Genomic DNA, 26,916 nt, shown 5'->3' with positions numbered 1-26,916 from the left:
CACATGATTTATTAATTTTTTTTTATTACAGAAGTGTGCAGTTTAACTTAATATTTTTGATTTTAATGTGTTTACATTGCCTCATTGTGTATTGTTAGCAACTATTTATAATAAAGTAAAAGAATTGAGCATTAGTTTTTTACCAAATATTCTTTAAACAATAAATGATAAAACATACCAAGAATTGTCTCTTCTCTTTTGTGTAGCGATAGGATAATAACTTAAATTATTACTATGCAACTTATGTGTACAATTTGATTTACTGTGCATCTTATTATGTCCTTAATTCAAGTCACTGTTCCTTTAAGTTTCGGCTTCTGATCGGTTTGCTTTTCATACATACTAGCAGGGATGGCAATGTTGGTCTACCACTTTGGTTCAGACTGAAATGTATAAACAACTCTGGGTTGGATTGTCATGAAATTTGGTACAGATATCCACGGTGCCCAGAGGATGAATCCTACTCACTGACTTTTCCTCTAGCACACCCATGAAGTTCACATTTGGGGTTCCGATTTTTCTTTTTGAGACTGTATTGACTGAAGAACTGAAAATAATGCACTCCTGTAAAAATATGACCCTGCAAGTATTACTTGAAAAATTGAGTAGCAGACAATTAGAAAGTAATGTACTCTGTTACCTAACTATTCAATTCAAATGTTTTTAGCTGAAGTTGACATTAAGTGTTTTCTAGTCGTAATAGTAAAAAAAAGGGAATAAAATAGCTCTTTGCCAAAACCTTTGAGTTTAACATCCCAACTGTTCCTTTTTACAAATTAAACCCAGTGAATCAATTCAAGCCATCATTTTACAAAGGTTAATAAACACCGTCATCATGCAGATCTGACAATACAAGCCATATATGTAACAAGCATTTATGATGAATAAAGAAGTAATATTCCAGCAGCAGGTCAACTATATACACCTATTATGACAATACAGAAGCTAGAGAAAAGGGGAAAAAAAAAATGGTACAGAGCAAAAGATGTTTGCTGCAGGAGTTACTTTCTGAGGTTATAACTGGATATTACTCAATGGTGCAGTGGTTTGAAATGTTTGTAGGCAACAGAGTTGAAGACAAAATGTAAAACTCAAATGTTTAAAGGCTTTGAACAAAATACAGTTAAAGAATAACAAGTAGCCTCCCATACACACAATAACTTACAAGAGAATATCACAACCTGAAAGAGTGAGCATTATGTTGATATTTGGCACACAGACAAAAGGCTGGCTGTTAAACAATACCAAAGAATCTTCCAAAAGACATGAAGACATACAGTACTAAGTGTTACTTACGGGTTGGACTAGTATTAGGCATTTCATTTAAACAACCATTTACCTGGGGAAAAAAAAAATAAACTTAATGACCCTGATGGGTTTAGATTATTGAAAGTCATAAAGTCACCGCATCTAGGTTTCAAGTTTTCCTCACAAACTGGTCCCAATGATTTGTAATTGATTTAAAAAAAGAAAAGAAAAAACGAGTGAGACATGACTAAAATTTAAATTTACAGTCATATAAAAAGGCTTCTCCGTTGAACAACAAAAGTAAACAATGAACAAAAGCCCATAAAGAAAGAATGAATTCCAACTGCACGATGTCATTTAAGAACCTAAAATACCGTTTTCACAGAATCAGACTATGGCATTTAGTATTTTTAGTTGTATTAGGACCACTTCAAATAAAGACTGCTAATTTCTGAGCAACATAAACATGACACCAAGGTGAGACATTTATATATAAAAAAAGAAAAAGACAAAAAAAAAAACTTGGAGAAATGAAAACTAAAGACTAGGGAGGTGAGAGGAAAACTCCTTTCAGTGGCCAATTATAGTATCTTCTTTTTGAGTATGAGCGGTCCCACGTTGTCTCCAGTTAGCTCATTGTGCTTTAAGTGTGACTTGTCACAAACAGGAAACTAGAACAGGAAACAACTTAATGTTAGCTGATCAGCAAGATACTGAAACACTAAACTCCTTCTTATCCTGATTTTTTAAATAAATACATTAATTATTGGCTTCAGTAATAAAAGTATAACTTATCTAATGTAAGTAAGCCATCTGTATTTATCGTTATGTGACAAATAGAAATAACGGCCAGTTAACAAATGTTGATATCTCCATACATATAGGACTTACGGTTTTGGAGCGCCAGCAGCGACAGTAACACACGTTAGCGCTGTTCAGGTCCTCGATGTCTATCTCGTTGACCACTTTCGGGTTCTCTTTCTGGATCTTCAGGTTGATCAGGCTGTCTTTCTGCTTCTTCTTCTTAGGCAGGAATGGGCGAATTGTCAGATAGCCCAGCAGAGCCAGGATACCCAGGAGAGGCAGCAACCGGAGCCACTCGGACACTACAGATACATTACATACACATTACACATGTTAGCAAACGATAGCTACAGTATGAACACTGGCATACCGAGGTTAACTAGAGCGTAAACTGAAACCAGTGTTGGTCAAAGGTTGCAAATGTATTTGTGGTCATTGGCTCTATGAGAGGACAGGACTTGATGTGCATTTCTGGATGCTTTAAAAAAACCTGACACCTCAATTTAGGGCTGAAATGATTAGTTGATTAGTTGATTAGTTGATTAATCAATTTGTCAACTGACAAAAAAAGTATTCAAATATTTTGATTATTTTTTTATCATTTGAGTAATTTTTTTAAGCAAAAATGCTGAATATTTACTGGTTACACCTTCTCTAATGGGTCATTCCTAGTCATACATGAAGGTAAATTGAATATCTAGGTTTTGAACTGTTGGCTGAACTAAACATAGCTAAAATGTGCTTTGGGAAAACCCATCATGCCATCCACCATACATGGAGAGGACAGACAAGTGAAGCACAGCGAGGATTAACCACAGTTATGTAATTTTGCTATTAGCGATGAGATATACCCCGGCTCCTGGAACTTTTCATAATACTCTTAGTGCAATTAAAATACTTTCAGTAAAGGGATTTTGATGCCTAATGGGACATTGCTAATCCTTAATATCTTAGGAATTATATTCGACATGATATATCTTTCATCTTCTAATCTGCACTGACTGACTAAAGTGCTAATTTATGACAGAAGGCAAGAATCAGACAAAAGATCTGCACACTGTATCAAACGCTCCCAGCTATTTTAATTGTGCAACATTTCGATCTAACCGAGATCTCCATCAGGCATTGTCAAATAAATACTTTATGACAGAACACACAACTTCAGAAACAGTTGTTACTTCAGGCCACATCTTAACTTAAAGGCCAATCATAGCAAGACTTTCACAAGCCATATCAATTAGTACCAAGTACCACAATCACTAAAATCTTCCTTCTCCGTTGGGTCTCTCCTGTGTTTTTGCTTTTATGGTCTTCTCAAATACTCAGGTACTACTCAAATTGTTCTAGCTTGTCAATTGTCACAGGAACATTTCAGTAATGCAGAGCAAGCTCAGCTTTTTTCACTTTTTGGGGGGGCTATTTTTGGGCTAAATTTGATACTTTCCAAAGATCTGTCTTGGCTCAAAGGTCAAGTTGAAGTTGTTGATCTGCTTCAAGATGGACTTTTACTTTGGTTTTCTAAACCGCTGCTGTACTTAGCTCTCTTTCCTTGATTTAAACTGTGCACTTGTGCTTTAACTAGAAGCTGTGAAGACATTTTTTCAGAGTATAGTTGAGTCTTGTTGTTAAAGATTTGCAAATAAAGCAATTAATCCGCTTTTGTGTTCTCATAGGTGCAAGAGATGCCATGGGGGATTTGCTTGAAAATGACTTAAACATGGAGCTAGGCTTTAACTGATATGATTACATGAACATTTTCTAATTCGCAGGGGTCATGATAACTGTGGGCTCTAACTGATATACAATGTTCTTGAAGTAGTCTGTGTTTTGAGACTGTATGTACCCTCCAGTCTAGGACTAACTGTCCTGCCTATGCATCTCTTGATGGTATGAGCTGGTAAGGCTACATATTGTGCTCGAGGCAAACACAGCATCACATTTCTAATTGTTAGTATTAACAGGATATCACATTCACAGCAGAGGACAGGTTGAGATGTAGACACTTAGTGGTTAAGGTCATAATTCTACCAACACCAACACACAAGCAAACTTAACTGTGGAGAGTGTTGCTTGTAAACCTAATGTCATTGCTGAGTTAAAGTATTAGGTTAATGTTAGTAAACAGAACAACATAATCCAACTATGATAAAGAGTTTCAAGGGAGCCAAGCAGCACTTGAGGACAGTACACATGTTGTGTAGGTCGAACACTCCCAACTACAGCACGATTATGACTGACTTTTCTTTCGCATGCTAGCTAAAGTTAAGAGCTCCGGGCTGCAAAGTGCCCCCGATGAGTTGAGAAGTGCTGTTCTTCCCTTGACAGTCAGAAGTTCAACACCGCTGCAGTTAATTACCTGTTAACCTCGCAAAACCGCCGATCGTGTCCGGAAGCGGAAGCCTCTTAAGGTATGCTGGAAGTTGGACTTTGATTATCCTTGAAATGGATTCTAAAACCATCTTGAATCGCTCAATGTTGCAGGTTTTGTGTTTGACTTGGGTGGTTCCTGGGGCTCGTTTATGTCACTGCGTTCATATTTGAGCGCAGCTTGTCACCGGTACGTAAACTCATACGAAACAACCCGCGAGAAACAAACGAAGACGAAATGCGTTGAAGTGTTCGTGAATACACGTAAAGACGACCTGTGACGTGTGTGACCAATCATCGTTGGAGGAGTTGGTGGCTCCTGATTGGACAACTTGAATTCATTATGTCTTCAAGTGCTACTCGTAAACGTCGTTTTTTAGGAATCTAAATAAGGTTAAATAAATGAAAGGAAGAAAAGAAAAGAGAAAAAATGTCCTGAAGTTGCTGCAATTACAGTTTGACATTCAAAAATCCATAGCATTCTAAAAGGCAGACATTACTGATTTAGGTTTAAATAAAACATGTCATATATAATATAAACTTTTTTAGATAGCCTAGTTTGTGTTACTACTACATTGTATTTTAGTGAAGTATTGGTAAAAGAATATACATGCAACTTGCATCCCATGGTATGTGTCCCATGGTTACTTGCATGGTGCACGTTACCATGGGACGCATAGGCCTAATAGTGAAGTATAGATTACAATATTCCCCTGTGAAGGAGGAAAACATTTTCACAAAACGAAAAACTCAAGCAAAGCTCCAGTACCTAACAATTGTCCAGTAAGTATTATAGGCTAATTTTACACAACAGACTTAATATATTTCATTTAAATTTACAGTATGTGGTTGAAAGCTCTAGAAAAAGGTAGTAAGTGGATATTTTATCAACTAAATAACTATCTCCAACTCCATCAAATTTTTATTTTTTGCTAAGGTCAGATCATGTGGTTGATGCTCCCTCTAGTGCTGGCAAGTTTTTTTTCACGAACTCTGTAAAGAACAACACTACCCAGAATGCATTGAGAATTGAAGAAGCCGCTTATTTCGCCTGGACATTTTTACACCGGTATCTGTTTAATCTACTATATTAACAGCTCATGATTAAAACCATCAGCAGGTAAATATAAATAAAATGGGAAAGCCCAGACTTTATTATGAAACAAAAATATATTTTCAAGATTTCAAGATTTCAAGATTTGTAGTCAGCTAAGATCCGTGTGTCGGGTCCTCAGTCTCTGGTGTCATTGGTGAATGACCGAAGATGTCTCACAGCAGGTTGTTTGCCAGGCTGCTTTGTAAGTATTTTAGTAAATTCTAGTTGTAGTAACTTGAAATGTTTGACTGTTTTATTTCTGTAACCGAAGGATACTCGTTGGCTCTGTGCTGTACATAAGCTGAGCTTTGCAGGCTTGTCCAGTCTTGCACTGGCTAGCAAAGCTCCCCTTGGTTGACTGTCAGTTAGCTTCCAGGCTAGTTAGCCATATTAGCCTGCCAACCATCTGTATTGTTATTACTCACAGTTAGCAAGTCAGCTAACTAGTTAGCTTTTAGCTAACGTTTAGCTGAAATCTAACTTTAACCCGCTGCCTGCTCCCAGGCAGAGCAGGTATTGATGTTTGACCTTGCATGTCCCCTCGACTAAATGTAGCGTGTACATTGACTCTGCTCAAGTTGTTTTGGTAGAGTAGCTTATGTTATTTTTCACCCAGCAGTGATTGGAAACAGCTAAATTAGCTGTTCAGGGCAGTCTGCAGCGTGCATGTTTAACGTGTTTTTAGATATCTGACACCTACATTTGCTTTAGACGACACATCGAGTAGACTACAGTTTTCCGGATTCTTAAGATAGTTTAGTAACGTTAGCTGTCACTTTGTTGCGACATTGAGCTAGCTGAACTTTGTACAGTGTCATTGATAGCTTGTCTCTGAAAGTATACCAAAGTTCACACAGAGAGGGTTAATAATGCTAGTTTAGTCAAACGCTTGTTTTGATTGTCCATTATGTAAGACCAAAATAGGTTGTCAAATCTTTAAAAGTCGATTCACAAGTTTTACGACCATACAGAGGATCACAGGTAGTCATCAGTTATTGTTCTCTTCTTTTTGCCTTATTTTACCGTTTTAGTTCGTTACTTGCAGATATCTTTTGTTTGATTGCCTTTTCTTACAGAGTTGTACCTACTCAAGAAAGATCTAGTAACATAATGAATCGAATTAAGTAGCTTAAGGTTTCAGAACATCTGTGTGTAAGATTAGTGCACTCAACAGAGGCAAACAGTTAGTATAGTGTTCATGGGCATCACAGTGTCTTATAAGTTTATGAAGCAAACTCTCAATTAAGTCTTGTTTAATGCAAAGCAACAAGACCAAATTTAATATAGGAGTGGCTACAACAGCTGCGTGTAAACGATGGAGAGAGCTAATTTCGGGTTCGGCCACCGTAGGAGGAAGGGCTAGAAAGTAATATTCAGTTGGTCGTCATATACAATTTCACCGCTAGCTGAGCGTAGAGTAAACTTTATTTTCCATGAGGGGAAATTTGTCTTGAGCACAGTCCTAAGTCTGTTGCTTTACATAAAAAAAAATTCTTATCATGAAAAAAATCATGAAAACATCTTCAACATAAGACATTTGACATTGACAAGAAGAAAAATAAAAAAAATGAAGAAATAATTACAATAATAAATTACTTAAACCATTAATTGATCAACATTTGTGTTGAGTCATTTTTTGTTGATTGGCAATTGGATCAATCAACTATTCTTTTCAGCACTAAATACAGTAAGTCATATGTATTTGTTTATTTCATATGTTCAACCCATTTAGATGGTGATTGCAGGGTTATGTACAATTATTCTACTTTGTACTCTGTGCTTACTCACGTAAAAAATAAATTGGCCATTGTTAGCACAATACTTTATTACAAGAGTAAAACATAAAAGCAAGCAAATAAACATAATTTCTCCCTGGAAAAGTGATGCCAAGAGAAACTGCTATGATTTAATACCTATGAAATCATATTGAACACTCCGTTGAAACATCTGTCCAAACAGTCACTATGTCTGTAGTAGTTCATAGTGAGGTGTGTGTATAATATATATACACTTCTCATTATGCATATGCACATTATTACATTCCTTTTTACATTGTCTTATTCATTTGCAATACTGTCTACACAAATTTATTGTGTAATTACAGCATTCATATTTTAATTGATTATATTTTAGCCCTATATCTTAACTTGCACTATTTTTTTGTGCTCAGATTTTGCTTTTACTTGTGTATTTCTTTTAGTTGGTTATTGAGCATTAATGGAAGTGCCTGAGGCCTAGGATTTTGCCAGGATTTGCCAATGCTTCTGTTATTGTTTGTGTTCATAACCAATAAAGAACCTTGAACCTTGTTGTGTAACAACTGTGGTCTTATCAGTTGTCTCACAGTAGAATAAAACTCGACAGAGCCTCCTCACTTGCACTTTGACCCGAATGCTACTTACTACAGTATTCATAAGCCAGGGATTTGAAAGCCGCTGTCTGCAGCTGCTGGAAACAGATTTGATAATAGATGTGGGACTGAACTAAACCATACAGTAAATATGTGGGCCGGAAAGGCAAAACAACATTGACCTGAAATAATCTAAAAATTGCAGAGCTGGGTGAGATAATTCTCTGTGAGTTAGTCCCCCTGTACATTAGTCATTTAATGCAATGTCAAGCGTATTAAATGTAGTGAAGTACTATAAGTCCACTTCCAAAATAAAATATGGTTTTGAATAATGCAGTTAGCCTACCCTGCAATTTTAGCTTACAGTATAGAATAATAGCATTATCAGTAGTTCAGTAGTTGACAGATAACAGCTCCCACAGCACAAACAACAATCTCTAATTAAAAATATGAATAGGACCTCTTAGAAAACTAAGGTGCATTAAAAGTCAGCTGTCAAGTCTGAAGCTGAAATTGTAGCTCAGCAACAATAAAAGATGATTGCAGAAGCAAAGAGATTGTTGCCAAAACACTGTGATCCGAAAGCCTTATTTTACCCTTCGCTGTGAAAAGAAAGAGGGGCTTGCTGTTGAAAAGCATTGAAAATTGAAAAAAAAAAAATTGTGAAAAAGTGGATAGGAAGATTCAATTCTGTAAGATTTTGATGACTTATATTGACTTGTATTATACTGACCCTTTTCTCTTTCTCCATTCAGTGCAGCAGAGTGGAGTCAGGCACTGTTATACAGGCTCAAGAAAGAACCTCTACATCACCAAGAGCACCAAGGTCATCTGCCAAGGTTTCACAGGGAAGCAGGTCTGTACTGACGACTTGTTACAGCACCACATTTTTGTTATTATTGCTTCACATCAAATTGGGTTACTGTAATCTTGTTGTGAAATCTCAGATTATTTTTTCCACACACACACAGACACAGACACACAGACAGACACACAGACTTAAAGGTGCTCTAAGTGATGTGACGCGTTTTTTAGGCTACAACATTTTTTGTCACATACAGCAAACATCTCCCCCCTATCTGCTAGCTGCCTGTCCCCTGAACACACTGTAAAAAAAATGCGGTCTCTGTAGACAGCCCAGGCTCCCACGAACCATAACAAACAGTGTTCCAGCCAATAACAGACAAGAAGGAGCTGGTTGAGTCATGAACACGCATTGTGGAAGTAGCCTACGTGCTAACGCTTCTGCAGTGATGGCTCAACCAGCTCCTTCTTGTCTGTTATTGGCTGGAACTCTGTTTGTTATGGTTCGTGGGGCAGGTTGGCGCAGTTTGTTTTTGTTGCCGTTTGTGGAGCCTGGGCTGTTTACAGAGACCGCATTTTTTTTTAACAGTGTGTTCAGGGGACAGGCAGCTAGCGTATAGTGAGGAGATGTTTGCTGTATGTGATGAAAAATGTTGTACCCCGCGTCCCATCACTTAGAGCACCTTTAAGCCCAATTTATAGTCCTGCGTGAAATCGGCGCTGTAGGTACGTGGAGATACGGACACTAGGCCGTAGCCTGATGCGCACCTCTCAAAAAATTTAACTACACATCGTGGCAACGCAGACCGCAACAACTGTGAATGGCCCGCTTGGCCCTGGCTTGGTAGCATCGCATTCCCCCCCCCCCCGACTCATTTCACAACTGAAACATATTGCTGAGGGACTTGTTTGTCCCAGACAAACATGTAACATCTGTAAAACAGGTTTTGTATGACAGAAGTTGCATTAGTAGAACTACAATAGAGAGAACGGAAAAACAGAATTGCAGTACTAGGTCAAATAAAATAAAAAAATGAATTGTTAAAGAAAAATCAAGTATAATTTAAAGAGTTTTAGCCAAAGTGTAAAGGTCTTTACAAGACTGGATCTGACCAAATAATTAGTTTTGGTAACACTTTACTTGAAGGTATCTACATACGAGTGACATGACACTGTCATGAACGCATGAATCCTAACCTGTCATGACAAAAACCGAATGACACTTAATGACCAAAGCGTCATGTCATAAACGTTTATGACAGTGTCATGTCACTCTTATGTAGATACCTTCAAGTAAAGTGTAACCTTAGTTTTTCTTCAATTTGTAGTATTAATAATGATAATATTCATGATCAGTTAATTCTGTTGTAATGTATTTCAACTGTTATAGTAAAATTGTTGCAAGAGCTGTTTATTTCCCTTAAAGGCCTGTAACTCAGGTTTGTTCCTGTTTTTATTTCAGTTAGTTTTGGAAAAAAAGTTTTTTACTTCGACTCCAGTTTTTCCTCTGGAGACATTGTTTTAGTCAACGATAACACCTTCTACTGATTTTTCAAGAGCATGAAAAAGCTCAGGCGATTCTCTTTGAACCGTGTCCAGTCAAGGAGAATAAAAATCTTGGCAAGTGTGTTCAACAAGCCAGAAACGTGGACTTTACAGATTTATATCCCCCCCCCCCCTGTCCTTGCGCACATTACATTTTTAATCTTCCGTTTTCTCTTCAACGTAATAAAGGTTGTTAAATATAGTTCCAGTGGACACTCTGGGTAATTAGAAAGGGATGAGAAATGAAGCAAGTGCTATTGAGTGCACATTGTCGTGTCTCTATGGCTTGATAAGCAAGCAATTTTTCAAAGTTATTGTCCCAACGTTTGCGATAGTAATGACTGGCAAAAACAGCAAAGTTAGCAAAAGGTGAAGGAGTGTATCACAATTTAGGGAAAAAAAATGCTTATTCATAGCTTCTAATTCCTGTTAAAAGGCTGGTTATCATTTTTACATGAAGGTCATTTATTTGCACTTGTGGTTATGAGCCTTGGCTGCTTTATCTACATTGTTTCACCATCTCCAGTAATAATTAACAGACTACAGACTTATAGGATTTGTTCAGCAGAAAGTGAATTTAGATTGTTTTGGTGCACTCATTGTATGGGAAAGTACTGGACATGTAAGATTTTACCTCCTTGTACTCCCTTTAGTGTCGTTGCTGCTTCATCTTGTTTTTTTTTGTTTTTATTTCTAATGGGTCCTGATGGTGATATTTGTACCAAACACATAACATTAAACAGCAAGTAATAACAATTGGCTAAGATTACCAGCATCTGCATCCCTCTCTTTATATACACATATTAACATCCAGTTTCCACCTTTTCCCCTTTATTTATTCTGTATCAGCTTGTTACAGCTGGTTATTGAAGCTGTATGATCTACGACACTGAGTGAAATATTCAAACCCCAAACTGCACTTTGACAAGAATTCCAGGATCAATAACCAAACTTAAAGTTCAACCTAGCATCCATGTTTTTTTTATTTTATTTTTTTTATGGTTGCACGTGTCTTTTTATACATTATTTCCCCATATGTGTGACATATTTGGTATCTGTGGGTTTAGACAAAGTTTTGCTGCATAACCTGGGTTTATACCGACTTCTCTCCGGTGGGTTTTGGTGCTTACTGCCCTGCCAAATTTTTTCGGTCTTCACCTCTTCAAAAGTACAGTGTACACCAACCAGATGTACTGTATGTTAGAATTTGTGTTAATAATGGCAGTTATGGCAATGAAATGTGTACACTTTTTCAATGAGGATCTTCTGAGGGTTGGACAAATTAAGGAAAACTTCTCAAATGTAAAGTAATAAATTAGATGCGTTTCTGTTTGGGTTGAAGCAAATTAATCATGAATGTCTGGAATAAAATCTATCAGCTGTGGCAGCACAGCCATGACTGGTCCCCCATAGCCGACATGGAAGTAACAGTATATGAAATATTTTTTGTAAAACAGTCGGTGTTGGAGAATATCCAAAGCCACTTTTTGATTTTTTTTTTTCCTTCAAATGTTCTGCAAGGAGATTAAATTAAGCTTACATCATTATTTATTTGTCAAGAACATTTTGATTTCTTCTCAACAAATATATTTACCAGTAGCTGAATCCCCTAGAAGGTCCCAGCCATACTTCTGTATCCATCCTTTTACTCAGCCACGACACAGGTGATTAATCCTGGATGGCAGCATATTTCCTCCTTCCTCTGTCTGTAATGATATCTCAAGGTTGACGCTACAGAAAGTGGCTGTACCCCACTTCATTACACACTAATATACGTACTGACTCCTCTTTCCTTGAAGGGAACGTTTCACAGTCAGCAGTCTCTTGACTATGGCTCCCAGTTAGTTGGAGGTGTTTCCCCCGGCAAGGGCGGCAAGACACACCTCGGCCTGCCAGTCTTCAATTCAGTCAAGGAGGTATGTATACATCAGTGGTGTAAAAACTGTTTTGAAGCTAAAATATGACGTGATATGGATCTGACAGATTTGCTGCTAATATCCTGTGAAGGACTGTAAATCTTTTACAGATTTTAAAGAAACATTAGATGGCAGTATTTCATAACTTTATAATTTCCATTTTTAATGCACCACCAATACCTTTATTTCTCGCCTCAGGCAAAGGAGGGCACAGGGGCAGATGCCACTGTGATTTATGTTCCTCCTCCGTTCGCGGCAGCGGCCATCATCGAGGCCATTGATGCCGAGATCCCCTTGGTCGTGTGCATAACTGAGGGCATCCCCCAGCAGGACATGGTGAGAGTCAAACATAAGCTCCTGCGCCAGGGCAACACCCGCCTCATAGGCCCCAACTGCCCAGGAGTCATCAACGTAAGCACACACACACACACACACACACACACACACACACACACTCTCTAATGCATGTGCTTTTTATTTATTTATTTTTTAGTTGTGGCTGAGAAAGTACAATCTGCCTCTCGAGGATCCAGTAGTAATTCAGATTGAATGCATTCATATTCTGTTCCCTTAAACAGTGAATGCAAGGCAAGGAGCATTAACTTATACTGCAGTTTTCTTTTATTTCTGTTTTTGGTAGTTATAAATAATGTCACTTATTTGGGTTAAATATTTCAGGTTTTCTGGATTTTAAAGTATAGCAAGAGAAATTTAAAGTAGTTATCCTCACTTGTGGGAATTTGTGCACTGAATATGTATTGAGTTTGTTCTGGTTTATTTAAAGTGAACTTATAACGTAGGAAAAAAAATCTAAATAATAAATGAATGTTCCTTTTGAAAAAAGCTTTTCTACAGTAAAGATACATTTTAAGTTGGGAAACTGGTAATTCAACATTCCCAGTGATATTGAGCATAAGTGGTAGAAAAACACAATCATATGTCATGTAAATGTGTATGTCATAGTAAGTAGTTCTTTTTTCTTTTTCTTTTTTGATTAAAAATTAAAAAATGTGTCTTTTCTGCAGCCTGGTGAGTGCAAGATTGGGATCATGCCAGGCCACATTCACAAGAAGGGAAGAATTGGTGAGATTTTGTCAATGAAACTCAGCAAATCACACACTTCAAACTCTTTGTTGGGATCAAATGTCTGTAGCGGAGCGCTTCCTGGACTCAAAAAGTTAGCTTGAGGTGCTCTATGGATGGGATAATCATAATGTAGAAACCAATAAGGACACTCCAAGGCAGTCTCTTTTAGAAAAATACTAAGCCTTTATTTATGGCTTGGTCATCATAAATGTTGTTGGGATCTTTTAATTTATACGTGAAACTATAAGTTGCCTTTTAAATGGTTATTTTATTTAAGAAATGACTGAGGGTTCTCCAACAACAATATTTAAATGACAAACAGAAAAACTGTTCATACTAATACCTTTCTTTCCCAAATTAAACACTGTACTTAAATCGTGGATTGAACTTCTGCTGTTGACAGCTTGATAAGCAGTGTGTGCTGCTGTGGACCAGTGAACCTTTACAGGAAATGTGTTTTTACAGTAAATCGACTGCCATCATTCCCAAAGCATAGACAGAACAGCTGTTACAGAGCTGCCATCTCTTTTGTTTTTACCGTCAGGATGAAATGCTTTAGTCAATGTTGGACAGAAGATGACAGCTGCATTTTATATCATTTTTATCACCCTTGATTGGAGAAGTGTCTGGTTGTGATTTTAAAGAAAAATTAACATCCTAAAGTTTTGTGTTTTTTGTTTTATTTCTTTCAGGCATTGTGTCTAGATCGGGCACCCTGACATATGAAGCTGTGCATCAAACTACCCAAGTCGGCCTGGGCCAGTCACTCTGCATTGGTAGGTTACCATTGACCTGTGGCATATTGAATTTAAATTTAGCACACAGTAACAAAACTCTCAGTTTCATATCCAGACGATATTAAAACAAGCACTTAGCTGGGACTGAAAGAACAAATTGATCCTGATACAGTGTGTTGTTTTATGGTTTGTTGGAACACTGAGGAAACTAAATGGAGAATGATCAGCCTCTTTGTGAATGTTGGCTAGACCGAAGAGTTCAACGGCCTTCTTAATCTTTCTATACTTTCGCCTTTAACAAGTATGTTACAGGAGATGAAAACGTGCATGGACATTTTATTGAACTTCATAGGAAGGTCAATCTACTAAATTCCCCTCGCACCAAAACTCATCATACTCTTTATGCATTCCAGTGAATAGCGCAGACCCTTTGTATCGAAAAAGCACTTCGTAACTTTCTGATCATTACTTGAAATATTCCTGTCAGATCTGAACATTGAAGTTGAAGGGCAACAATGAGATTGAACAGACTGTTTGAGTGGCTCAGATGCAAGTGGAGACTTTGTCTGTCTACTTGTAGCTGGAGGTTGAAAGTCTGAATGGGTACGGGCTGTAAAATGTATGGGGAAACACTGATATAGAATAATGTTTCTTGATGTCAAAAATGAATCTCATACCCCCACCCCCACCCCAACTTAATTTATTCACTCATTTATCTTGTGAAAAGATAAATTATTTTACAAAAACTAATTTCTTTGTCCAACTTATCTACCACCAGAAAATCTATATTAAAGGGCTCGTTGGACACCAAAATGAACTGAAAAACAACTTGGCTTCATTATTATTTAGACATTTTAATTATGGAGTGTCCTCTAGCCAGACTTCATAAAGCCAGTTCTGCAACAGTATTAAATATTGTAGAGTTCATTAAGGAGGTTTATTGGTGGTTCTGCTAGTGACTTTTTAAGTCGGAGTGTGACCTAGGGGCTACAGCAAATTACGGCTAATACAATATTTAATATCACTGTCATCTTTGTTGCTAGTAATGTGCTTCTCTTTGATTATTATTCATGTAATTTTTTTGTCTTGGTGTTGCCAGGTTTTTTAATGGTTAGAATATAAATCTAGGTGACGTTTTGTCCGTAAAGATTAATGTCAGGAAGGTTTCTCCATGCTTTTATAGATCCTGGTGTAATTTCTTTTTTGTGGCAATGATTTTTGAAAATGATTCTTGGACCCTTGTGATTTAGGAACGCGTTGTAAGTCATGTTCCTTGGAACGGAAAGGTGTCATTAAATTCCCATGCAGACATACAGTAAAAGTGGAATGGGACCATTATACGTTTGTATTGTTATACGATTAAACAAACTTTTAAAGTGACTTTGATGTCAAATTAAAAAAAACGCTGCTTCTATAACCTCAGTTCAGCTTAACATTATTTATAAAATAAAGTGTGACTTATCTGCACTTTCAATAACAGATTGTTGTGTTTGAGACTCAATTTGAAACGGCTAAAATCAATATTTTTTATTTAAAGATTATTTTTTGGGGCTTTTCCCTTTATTACATAGAGACAGTGGATGGGGGATGACACGCAGCAAAGGGCAGCAGGTCGGATTCGAACCCGTGCCGCTGCACGACTCAGCCAACATGGGGTGAACACTCTTGCTGGGTGAGCTAGAGGCCGCCCCAATATTTGTAAGAGGGGTCACTTGTAGTGACAAACCTACAGGGAATTATCACCAAACGCTGTAGTTCTCCTCACCTCCATGAAGCATTTTAGCATCTTTCAGTTAATTGATTTGCTTTTCTGCAACTTCAGTTTTTGATTACATCTCACCGCTCTCAGATTGGTTTCCAGACACAGCAGGCAGCTGGTACACAATGAAAAAGCTTTTAAAAACCCACTGTACACTACTTGCACAGCACCAAAAGCCAGATTGGCAAAATTAGCAGCTACCCTAAGGCCGGTTACACACTGCACGCGTCACACGAGCGTGGCGTTTCTGTTGCGTCTCAGCTGCGTGAATTTTTCTGTGTCCTACACACCAGAAGCGTGTCTGACGCAGCACTGCTCCTGCTGCTAGGCTGATCTCGGGACATAGCGCCGACAGAATCAAACTCTGAAAAATGGGTAAGTGGACTGTCTGTTTATAACAACTTTGTGTAGCTGTAAAGAGCCTATATAGCCTATCTGATGTTGGACCGTCACTCACACACACACTACGTTGTTATCGTAGCCTATCCTACCATTTATATATAGCCTACTGATTTGATTAAAGCAAGACAACGTCGGCAGTATTGACTGCAAAATATGTTACCGAATAGTTCGTTCTGTATGACAGGTGCAATATTTGAAAATCTTTTCTCTGAAATTTTGTATTACATTTATATCTACATTGATGTCAAAACCTAGACTTTCAAACATCAAGATGTCATTTATTAATATGCATTTGTGTCTAAATGACATATAAACATATTTTCCTATTCTATTTTACCTTGGAAACGCTTCCAACACGCTCGCGTCTCGTGTGAAAAATAGGCGTCGGTTCTATTTCTAGCAAGCACGCGTCTCACCCCGGCAGTGTGTAAACTCTAACCTGTTAACATGGGAGCCGAAATATAAACGGACACCCCACGCGGCTGACACGCTCGCGCGACGCTTGCAGTGTGTAACCGGCCTAAACATTGAGAGCATTTAGCAGCTTAAAATACAGATAGTTTTGTAATTTATTATTATTCACTTTAGCATGTTTTAGCAAAAATATACATCTCTCAGTAGCAACATGTGTAAAAAGTGGAGAGAATACATTGAATAAATTAAAATGTAGTCCTTCCCAATGCCACTTCATTGTGTGTCGCTGATTATGTAAATCATGCTGAACCTAACAAGTAACATCTAATGTGCTCCCATGAAACAATTCAGGCAGGGCCAAATCGATTCGGGCGACCCCAGTGAAGAACTGTGAACAAATCTCAATCAAAAGCTGATTATCGACCATTTTATTCCGCCTGCATCTTATTCCACTCTCTGTCTGAGCAGCCAAGGGATCCTCAAGTATTCACAGGAATTATCCTTTCAGAGTCTTGAGTATACAACAGGTGTTTGCTTTGTGTCCTGCAAGGTATTGGCGGGGATCCATTCAACGGTACAAACTTCATAGATTGTCTAGAGGTGTTCCTGCAGGACCCCAAAACAGAGGGCATCATCCTTATTGGAGAAATTGGAGGCAATGCTGAGGAGAATGCTGCGGAGTACCTAAAACAGCACAACTCTGTAAGGAAATAACACACACTGCACACCCATTATTTTACCTCACTCTCCTCGTAATATCTGTTGCTACAGCGCTTCACCTCTGCAGATGTATGTGTTCGTATTAAAAATGTATCTTTTTCTGTATTAGCTCTTAGTCATTCCCTCTCAAATCTATCAGCGGTAGGGAACACTGGAAACCATCATATGTTGAGGACAAAGTGTCTTTTCTTTTTGATCACAGCCTCAGGCTGTCTCTCTCACTTTTCTATGTCTGTGTAAAGATAAAGATTGGCAGTTGGGATGGAGATATAATTCACAGGGCATGTTGTAGAAATCCCCAGTGTTGATAAGCAGTTAACCTTTTGTGTTGTCCACATGTGATAATGAGCAGTAGGGTGGTGATTGGTTTATGTAGCCAAGTGGCTGCAAACTTGTAAATAACATTTTTAACTTCACCAGGCCTGTATTTGCACTACCCTGCAGATGACCTTTTAATCTGTTCATTTTGTCTGTGTGTTTGTTTCTGAGCACGTGCACGTTCCTTGTGTGCTCTTAAACTGAGAAATGGATTTGATTTGCCCTCGGCTGCTCTAATGCATGCAAATCTCCCGCTGGCGTCTCAGGAGAATAGCGTCTCTCACTCAACAAATAAAATACAACACCCACCACCCCCTAACCCACTCCCAGAGTGTTGACAGCGAGGGACAGTTCAAATGAAACATGTGCATGAAAAAGCCCAGCAGAGCGTGGGAGTAAGCTGCAGATCTTGCGTTGAAAGTCAGTTGTGTAGAACACTGTACATAAAAGATGTACTTGGACATTAATAGTCGAGAAGAACAGAACGTGGTCTGTAGACTTTGTTTTTACTTTTGCGCAAACTTTCCTTGATTTCAATACATTTGCGTCAGCAATACACAAACCTCACATATGTGATATTTTTTATTTTTATTAATTTGAAGCACAGTGTTCTGGAAAGAAGCCAAAGTAAATATATACTACAAATTAGTGAAGGCTAGGTCTGCAATTAACAAACATTTTCATTGTCAATTAATCTGACCATTATTTTCTTGATTAGTTGTTTGGTCTACAAAATGACAGAAAAGGGTGAAAAAGTTTTTTGAAGCCTGAGAAGACATCTAAAATGTCTTGTCCACAACTCAGATATATTCCATTTACTGTCACAGAGGAGTGATGAAACTAGAAAATATTCACATTTAAGAAGCTGGAATCAGATTTTATTTTGTTTAAATTTCATAAGAAACTACTCAAACCGATTTTAATTGATTATCTACGGAAGAGGATTAGGGCCACATGTAGAAAAAAATGAATTGAGTTCTGAGTTTAAAGTCAGAACTCAAATACATTTTTCACACGTGGCCCTAATCCTCTTCCGTAATTATCAAAAGTTATCAAATAGTTGACAATTTATCGATTAATGTTTTCAATTCTAGTGAAGACCTAAATTTGATGATAGATTCAATTCAGGAGCTTGTTTATGCGATCTTTTGATTTTCTTTTTTTTTTCTTTTTTTTTTTTATATAGGTTACCCATGATATGAATTTATTGCCTTTAACTGGCAAGAGAAATCTGTCAACCTGTTGTATACTCATGCATTATGGAACACTTAGTTCTTCTTTTAGAGGACGAGTGGGGAAAGAAAAATTCTGAATTTTTTGTTTTTGCTTTATCGCCTTGTGTTGCCGTATTGATAGCTACATTACTGAAGAGCAGTCACATTGGGTTATTTAAGCCCCTGAAAACTTTAAATCTTAAATGTTTTTCTGTAACATCAGTAAACATTATTAGGTGTTATTTATAATGAGTTTATCTCTAAAAAAAAGTCAGGTATCTGCTTCATCAGCAGCAATTGGCTGCTTTCAGACCTCTGAATACATCTCTGATTTGTTAAGAAGAACATAGAATATCAGAAATTTGTTGGCAGAATTAAAAAGTTTGACCTAATCTTCCTTCATAGCTAGCTGTCCACTTAGCTACATCTATAAAGAATAGTAACTAAGAAAATGTCTACCGGTAGAGGTTATGTAATGATTTATAGAAATATCTCTAAAATTAACATATTTTTGAACTTCATAAAAAACGTTTCCATGTCTACTGAAAATGAAATGGTGGGTAGGATACATCACTCTCTACTGACTGGTTAGGACAAAGCAAAACAAAATGAACTCCCTTCCTAACAAGAAATGGGCTAACCCTAACACAAAGAGTGAATAAAGTGAAACCAAATCTGATCATCAGATCTTGGTTCAAATATTGCTGAATCCTGATTGGTCCCCATGTGAAATAAACCAAGCTTTAGCTGTGTGTTCATGTGCAGTAGGACGCCATCGCTTGTATTAAGAAGTTAACTGAGAAAATAATTGCATTTGACATTAACTTGACATATTGTGCCACACTGGACACATTAAGTTCAGACTGCTCAGTGAAATTAAAGGTCCAGTGTCACGATTGATTTGTGTCATGCAGCATTAAATATATTGAACTCCGATTTGAGAAAGACACATTAGACCAAAATGGGAAGAAGTATTGATTTCAGTATCTGTCATTGTTACGGTTGAGTTACTGCAGACTGTTTATCTACCGACACCTTAATTCTGTAAAATTCAAGAAAACAACCTTATACTTCCCACTAGACTCTGCTGTCAGGTTTTATGATCCAGGGCATATTTCAAGGTTCAGTCTTCATCAGTGTATGCGATGCTTGCCAACATAATATGGTCTTAAAAGTCACCTGTATCAAAGATCTGCCTATCATTGCATGAGTTTCACAGGCTTTCTGAAGTCAGCAATAGGTTTTACACAGAATAACCATATTGCAATTTGCTTCATGCATATCAAGTAGATTGGAGTATTTGGCATCTAAGCCACCGTAGAGGCTGACTGATTTCTTTTCTTTTTCTTTCAGTCAGCCTCTTGATTTTTAACCCAGCTTGTCTCCACTGAGCTCAGCTAAACCCCTTTGTAATTCTGCGGAAACAACACTGAGAACTAACGCAGGTTGTAGTCTGGAGAAAGGCTGAGGTTAGAAAAGTGTTTGTGAGCTCCACGTGTATGTGCACATGCCAGTTTTATTCATGCATACCTGTCATGTTTATAGGGGCGTATAATTGTCTCTGTTGGCTTTTTAAGCTTGAGTACAATTTCTCACCTAGGAGCAGTGCTGTTTTGTGTTAATAGAACAAAGCTCTCCTCCAGTCCTGTTAGCACAGAGGTGGGGGAACTACCCCGTTGGTCCCATAATTAAGGTAATATATCTGAACTGCTAACAGTGGAAGACAAAAGACAGGTAAAGTGAAAGACAGTATAACTACAGGGAGGCCTGTATGCATTGTTAGTACTTAGTAAGGGAGGCAGGGATTAATAGAGTAATTAAACCCCTTTCGTTTGAGGTAGATTTAAGACTCGATTCACATGAGGGTGGTTTGTTTATTCAGAACGTGATTTGACTTCTGAATACTGAGTGGGGTTTGGTGCTAATGTGTTTGGTGCTTACATTTTTCAACGCACAGAGCAGATGCTTGTAACATATTCAGAGCGCTTTAAAGTGATATTTCCTTTCCCTGCGTTTCCCTGTTTAACTCTGCAAGTGTCAATGTCTCATTAGCGGCGCGTTTCTGTCCAAGGTCTCAACATTTCCCTGGCTGATATACGTCCTGCTAGTCTTAATTATTAAAAGTCCTCTCCAGTTTATATTAGCGACTGCCATCTTGTTCCTGCCAGTGTCAGGTCTGAACATGGAGCTAAAATTGCAGTAGAAGAGGGCGCCTTTGAAGGAAGTCGCCGTATTGCTTTGGCTGTTGAACACGCCACATTCAGTCTCCGAAAGCAGTCTGCCAGATGAGCCACAGCTTTGTGTGTGTATGTGTACGAAGACGTCCTCTACAATTATGTTGTTATTCCTAAGTATGAAATATTAGTGCTGTACGTACACGCACGCACGCACACTCTCCATCCCTCTTGCTTATGATGTTATTGCTGAAGATGAAATATTAGCTCTCTTCACCCTGGAAATAATCTTAACTGTTGAACGTAACATCCATCAATAAGCAAGCAGCATAGACGGGCACTGAGCTAATCAGTGCCTGCATGACTAATTACCATCTCAGAAATGAGATGATATGAAATGGCAGGAGTCTGAGCCCCTATCTGGTCATACACCAACCCATGCAATTAAATGGTTTGATTGACCCTTTGTTTTAATAATGCAGACTGAGACAGAGCTGGCTGGTTAGACAAGCCTGTTATCATGGAGGCTATGTAATGGGAGGACATGGGGTGTTTAATTTCTAATGAAGGAATAAAATGCAGCTACAGAAAGCTAATTTTCTCTATTTTTATACGCCCCTCTCCCTCGTTTTGCTCCTTTCCTTCCTCCACTTTGTTGATCTGCTAACTGCACTCACATCCTCACACGTTCCCTTGAGCGTATTCTCCTGTTTTGTCCATTTCCACCTCATTTTACGGTCATGTTTTTTCTCTCTCTCCCATGTCCAGGGTGCTAATTCAAAGCCTGTGGTGTCCTTCATCGCGGGGCTAACTGCTCCTCCCGGCCGTAGGATGGGCCACGCTGGCGCCATCATCGCTGGTGGAAAGGGGGGAGCCAAAGAGAAGATTGCAGCCCTCCAGTCAGCTGGAGTTGTTGTCAGCATGTCCCCTGCCCAGCTGGGCAGCACTATTTTCAAGGTGAGTCCTTTGTTCATGCGCTGTACTATTATATACAGAGGCTTAAAGAATAGTAATCATGAACAGTGATGGTTATATAAAACGAAGTACAATTACTCGAGTACTGTATATAGGGGTGTGTGTGTTGTATTGCATTTTTATATATATATATATATATATAGTGTCCTTGGGTTTCATGAAAGGCACTATATAAATAAAAGTTATTATTATATATATATATATATATATTATTATTATTATTACTGTACTTCAGTACAATTTTTTTTACTTCAGTATTTTTATGTTATGCTGCTTCATACTTCTACTCCACTAAATTTAGAATATTGTATTTTTTTGCTCCACTACAATTCTCTGACAGCACTTTCTAGACATACACGTATAATCAGTATAGAAATTATACACATACGTGCATTGAACAGAAGTTACATACCTCTGGCGTTAAAATTGTGCTTACATGTTAATGTAAGTAATAATACTATGAATGACATGATATCACATTTTGAAAGGGACATCTGCCTAATGAGTACATTTACTTTAGATACTTTAAGCAAGTTTTTCTGATAATTTTTACATATCTCAACTTAAGCAAGATGTTAAATGGAGTTTTACTTGTAATGGAGTATTTTAATCTTGTGGTGTTATTACTTTTACACATGTTAAAGATGTGAGTCCTCTACCGATCCTCATAATGTGACATATTTACTGTTTTGTTTGGGTGTGCAGGAGGACAGAAGAGCATATTCAATTGTAAAGCTCGTTCAAAGGTTGACCAGGAAATGTATTATCATTAATAAGTAAAAAATCAAATTAGGTTATGATCCAGTTTCGCCATAAAAAAATCCCTTTTCAGACATTCACCTCATTCGGAACACATGATGGCAACTTTTACTCTTTTTATACAACTTTACTATCTATACAGATGAATAAGCAAACTAATTAGAGCTGACATAATATAAATATATTGTAATAACACCGTAATAATACTTATCTTCCGGCTTCAGAACAAAATATCTTGTGATTGTGGTCACTTTTAGCACCATTTTTCATCACTGAGCAGTTACACATGTGAGAGGGTTTACTGTAAACAGTAGATTTTTTTTTCTAGGAGAAGCAAGGTGTGCGATTGAACTTTTAATATGCCGTAAAGAGAGGCAGAAGAGAAGGGCAGAAATTAATAAACGTGTGTTGACAGTGGCTGACTTGGCGCCACTGCCTCTTTATTTCAATTTATCTCTTGAGGAAGCGCTGTTAACAAGATGTATAAAAAGTGAAAACATGTATTACACCCATTCATCATCTTATACTTTCATTACTACGGCTGGCACGACTGCGCGCGGATATAGATTTACCCACGTTTTTTTTTCCTCAAAGTTTAATTCATAATCATTGTGTGTAATGAAGAAAAACGCCCAATGTGGTTGCTCATTTTGCTGAACATTGTGTTCATACATCTCTGTTAATCTCATTGACCGCTACAATCGAAGTAATAGAAGCAAGTAGGTATGATGCTTCAGGTGTGGGCCCCCCGGCCTCAGCTGCTCGGTGTGGGGGTATCTCTTCTGCCACTCACCATGAGCCTCGACACGAGCCGTGGGAACGTGTATCTGCAGAAGTGGATCCATGCGTCATCATATTTAATTAGAGTTTATGACTCGTACAGCTACAGTGGACTGTCTTTGGTGAAAAACATGAGAAGTTGAACAAAATCACCTCCTTTTCTAGACTGTACTTTTATTCATTCATTCAGTCAGTCAGTCAGTAATGGGGCCTTCACAGTGGTACATCATCAAATTGAACAAACACTGCTGAAGATGCTTTTGTCCTCAAAGTTGCATTAGCACATCCTTGCAAACTTATCATCATAATAATTACAGATCCACACTGCCAACTCTGTATTAGGGTAGATGGGATGCCGCATGCTACTATTGCTCTGTTGAAATGATAACATTTTCACTTCTAGCAATTTGACCAAACAATATTTAAAATTTTTCTTTTTACTTAACGTGTTGTCTAATGCACACCTGGCAGACAGATACACAGGGACATGTCAACACTGTCAGCATAGAGTTTATCAGAAATAAAACGCATCCATCCTGGAGCTTTGGGACGGGGAAATGCAAAAGAAGTGATTTTTAACAAGAAGAAAAGCACCACAATAAAGATGAGGGGATAGGGGGAGAAAGATCCGTCAACAAACCAGTTCATGTCTCATACCTAAACCCTAAATATCTTCCATCACCTTAAAAGGTTTAAAGTTTAAGCTTAATTTATATTCTATGTCTTGACATATTATACTGTATAGTTTCTCAAGTATTTTATGTATGCTTTTATTACTTACTACATTTTAATTACTTAAAGCATTTTATTAATGCTGTAATTGTCTCAGGTGATCTGATTTAGCTCCCATTTTGATTGTTTTTTGCAGCCTGTGGCTCTAGTAGAAAGACTTTGTTGTTTTATAGTGTGGATTTGATGTCTCATGAACATCTGTGACTAACTATCAAGAAAATGGGATTTCAGGGCCTTTAACAATGCATTGGCAAATAGTATGTTGAAACCAAATTAAATATGCAGTGCTTACAGTGATATCCAAAAGAATTTTCAGTGCCACTGGTGCAAAGACAAGATATCAGAAAACTGTGTTTATCTCACAAGGACTTCATTTATATGCAAGGTAGAATAATTATGACATTTCACTTGTTTACAAAATACCTGGAACTCCTAATCGCAACAGCAGATAATATTCTCATATCCTGCTCAATATTCACAGTGAAGCCTGCATGCACACGTTTTCATTCAGATGTGTGCAGAGAAACTGAAGCAGGACGCATTTAATCTGTGTAATAAATTCAAAAAGTTGAAGGCTATGCACACAGACCGTATTTACGATGCCTGCACCCCTCCTACATCTGGCCCCAGGTGTGTTAAAGCGGTTGTCACTGCTAGCTTGTAAATGTCTGACTATTCTTTCACGTCATGTTTTTCTCTGCTCTCCTCAGTTTTCTCAGATGTATTTTCACCCATCCCTTTTGAGTGGCAACCTCTACTTTCCTCATTTTACTCCCCCCCCCCCCTTCCTCTTGACTTGTCAAGCGTCTGAGTCTCTCTCACACCGTCTTTTATTTTTATTTTTTTCCCCTTTCTGTTGCAAACAACTCTGCTCTTACCTTTTGTGCTATGATTCCTATCTTGTACCGTTGAGTTACTGTCTGCTACCTTGGACCATCGAAGCATCTGTCTGCTTGTGTCACGAATGCCCTCCTCCTCTTCCTTCTGTCTTGTCACTCTTTCCATCCCCTTAGTCCTTTTTTGTCATCTCATTTCCTCTACAGCTTAATTACTGAACCCTGTGCCACTCCCTTTTTTTTTCTTTTTTTTTTTTTTACCCCACCTCATCTGCAAAGCAACAATCTCCCCTCCACCTATACGCCTCCTTCCCAGAAAGTCGAGGTTAGAGAGGCCAAGGTTGTCTCTCAAGCAGAAACATTAAATATATTTCCTCCTCAAGGTGGCAGTAGACCTTCAGGTATCCACAAGCCACAGAGGAATGGGCCAACATGTGCATGAGTGCTTGTGTGTTCTGCAGACCTGATAAATGACATTTGCATTAAGTTACTTTCCCCCTGTGGAATGGAATATTCTTGGCGAACAGCATATTCTATCATCCTACGGTTTGTGTGATATTTCCCAAATTGAATATGTAAATAGCTACATCCTTTTTAATGGATAACATAATGCTTTCTCATTTGCAGTCACATGGTTGGACTGTGCTGATAAACACAACTGTAACCTCAAATAAATCAGATTTTTTTTTGCAGATGTGTAGCCTTTATCAATCAAGGAAAGTGAGCTGTTTTATTGTTGACAACTGGAACTTACTGACACGTACAGCGCTACGTGATTTGCACTCTCCAGGCTAAAACAACAGGCTCTCCAGAGCCCCAGCCGACTCTGTTTCCCCGTTTCAACGTCGGATCTGATGCACGGGATCAAAACAGAGACGGTGAATTTTGCATGAATAAATCATTCACATCTATCTCACTTCATTTCATGTTGTTTTCTTTCTTTCTTTCTTTCTTTCTTTCTTTCTTTCTTTCTTTCTTTCTTTCTTTTCTCTTGTCCACCTCTGTAGGAGTTTGAGAAGAAGAAGATGTTGTAAATTGTGCGGGAAGGCAACCAACCTTTTACCCCCTGCCCTGAAATTGAGATGGACAGCCTGATTCTGAAGGTGGATCTGCCCCACAGCATCTGTGAACCCTGATTATTTCAACTATGATGCGCACATACAGTGTTTATATTGTAATTTCTGCCATGAACTTGTACCTTGCACATAACAAAAGAATAATACTTAGTGTCCTAATGGTATCATAAAGAACTCGTTGTACACAATCTAAAAGCTTTGTAGATGTTTTTCTTCCTCCACATGTAGACAGCCGAAAGGAAAGGATGCCACGGTAACCTTGGTGATCTGTTTCGTTCTGTTATACTGCTGCTGTAAGACATATTCCATACTCATTTCACTGGCTGTCCACCTGAATAAGAAATATGTCTTGTATCATTTTCCTGTTGTGTTGTCGTTACTCTCCTTTCATACGGATGTGGTCTTAATTTTTTAGTGAGCTTGTCTGTGTCCAGATTCTTCCTTTTGCAGTTACTTGACATACGTAAGAGAACCGACAGGGAGGCTAAAGGTACCACATGTTGAGTGGACATGCTGATTACAAGCTTTTCAGTTACACACAGTAAAGAATCCAGGTGAAGCGTGAACGGGCTCAGACCGTTCCCCAACTTGTTAAATACAGACGCTTTGTCACGGCCCTCGGCGTTAGCTGTATGCACGGCCGACCGGCTATAAAAACATAGAACAGAGAAACTGTGATTACAACACACACGGGGGAGTGTGACTTCATCTCTGCTCAGGACGCCGTTACTCCACAATATCATTACATAGCAAATAGTTGTTTGCTGCTGTATTCATCTTTTGAATATCAAGTACAGCCCCTTA

The 26,916-nt window shown here is 38.1% G+C and overlaps 2 protein-coding genes across 2 annotated transcripts; one reads left to right on the top strand and one right to left on the bottom strand.

Moving 5' to 3' along the window:
- Window positions 1-15: 15 nt before the first annotated feature.
- On the bottom strand, window positions 16-4,664 carry cisd2 (CDGSH iron sulfur domain 2). Its single transcript, XM_039801755.1, has 3 exons — window positions 4,409-4,664; window positions 2,140-2,354; window positions 16-1,919 (listed from the first exon to the last, which is right to left on the bottom strand). The coding sequence occupies exons 1-3, from the start codon at window positions 4,509-4,511 to the stop codon at window positions 1,830-1,832; spliced, it is 408 nt and encodes a 135-aa protein (XP_039657689.1). The 5' UTR covers window positions 4,512-4,664; the 3' UTR covers window positions 16-1,829.
- A 984-nt stretch (window positions 4,665-5,648) lies between these two features.
- On the top strand, window positions 5,649-26,472 carry suclg1 (succinate-CoA ligase GDP/ADP-forming subunit alph). Its single transcript, XM_039804428.1, has 9 exons — window positions 5,649-5,717; window positions 8,621-8,721; window positions 12,014-12,130; window positions 12,329-12,541; window positions 13,156-13,213; window positions 13,909-13,992; window positions 17,079-17,230; window positions 21,723-21,911; window positions 26,044-26,472. The coding sequence occupies exons 1-9, from the start codon at window positions 5,684-5,686 to the stop codon at window positions 26,068-26,070; spliced, it is 975 nt and encodes a 324-aa protein (XP_039660362.1). The 5' UTR covers window positions 5,649-5,683; the 3' UTR covers window positions 26,071-26,472.
- Window positions 26,473-26,916: the final 444 nt, after the last annotated feature.

Source organism: Perca fluviatilis, chromosome 1 (genome assembly GCF_010015445.1).
Source record: "Perca fluviatilis chromosome 1, GENO_Pfluv_1.0, whole genome shotgun sequence".
Taxonomy (NCBI): Eukaryota; Metazoa; Chordata; class Actinopteri; order Perciformes; family Percidae; genus Perca; species Perca fluviatilis.
Note: the sequence above shows the minus strand (reverse complement) of the source record. Positions and strands in the feature narration are given on the sequence as shown.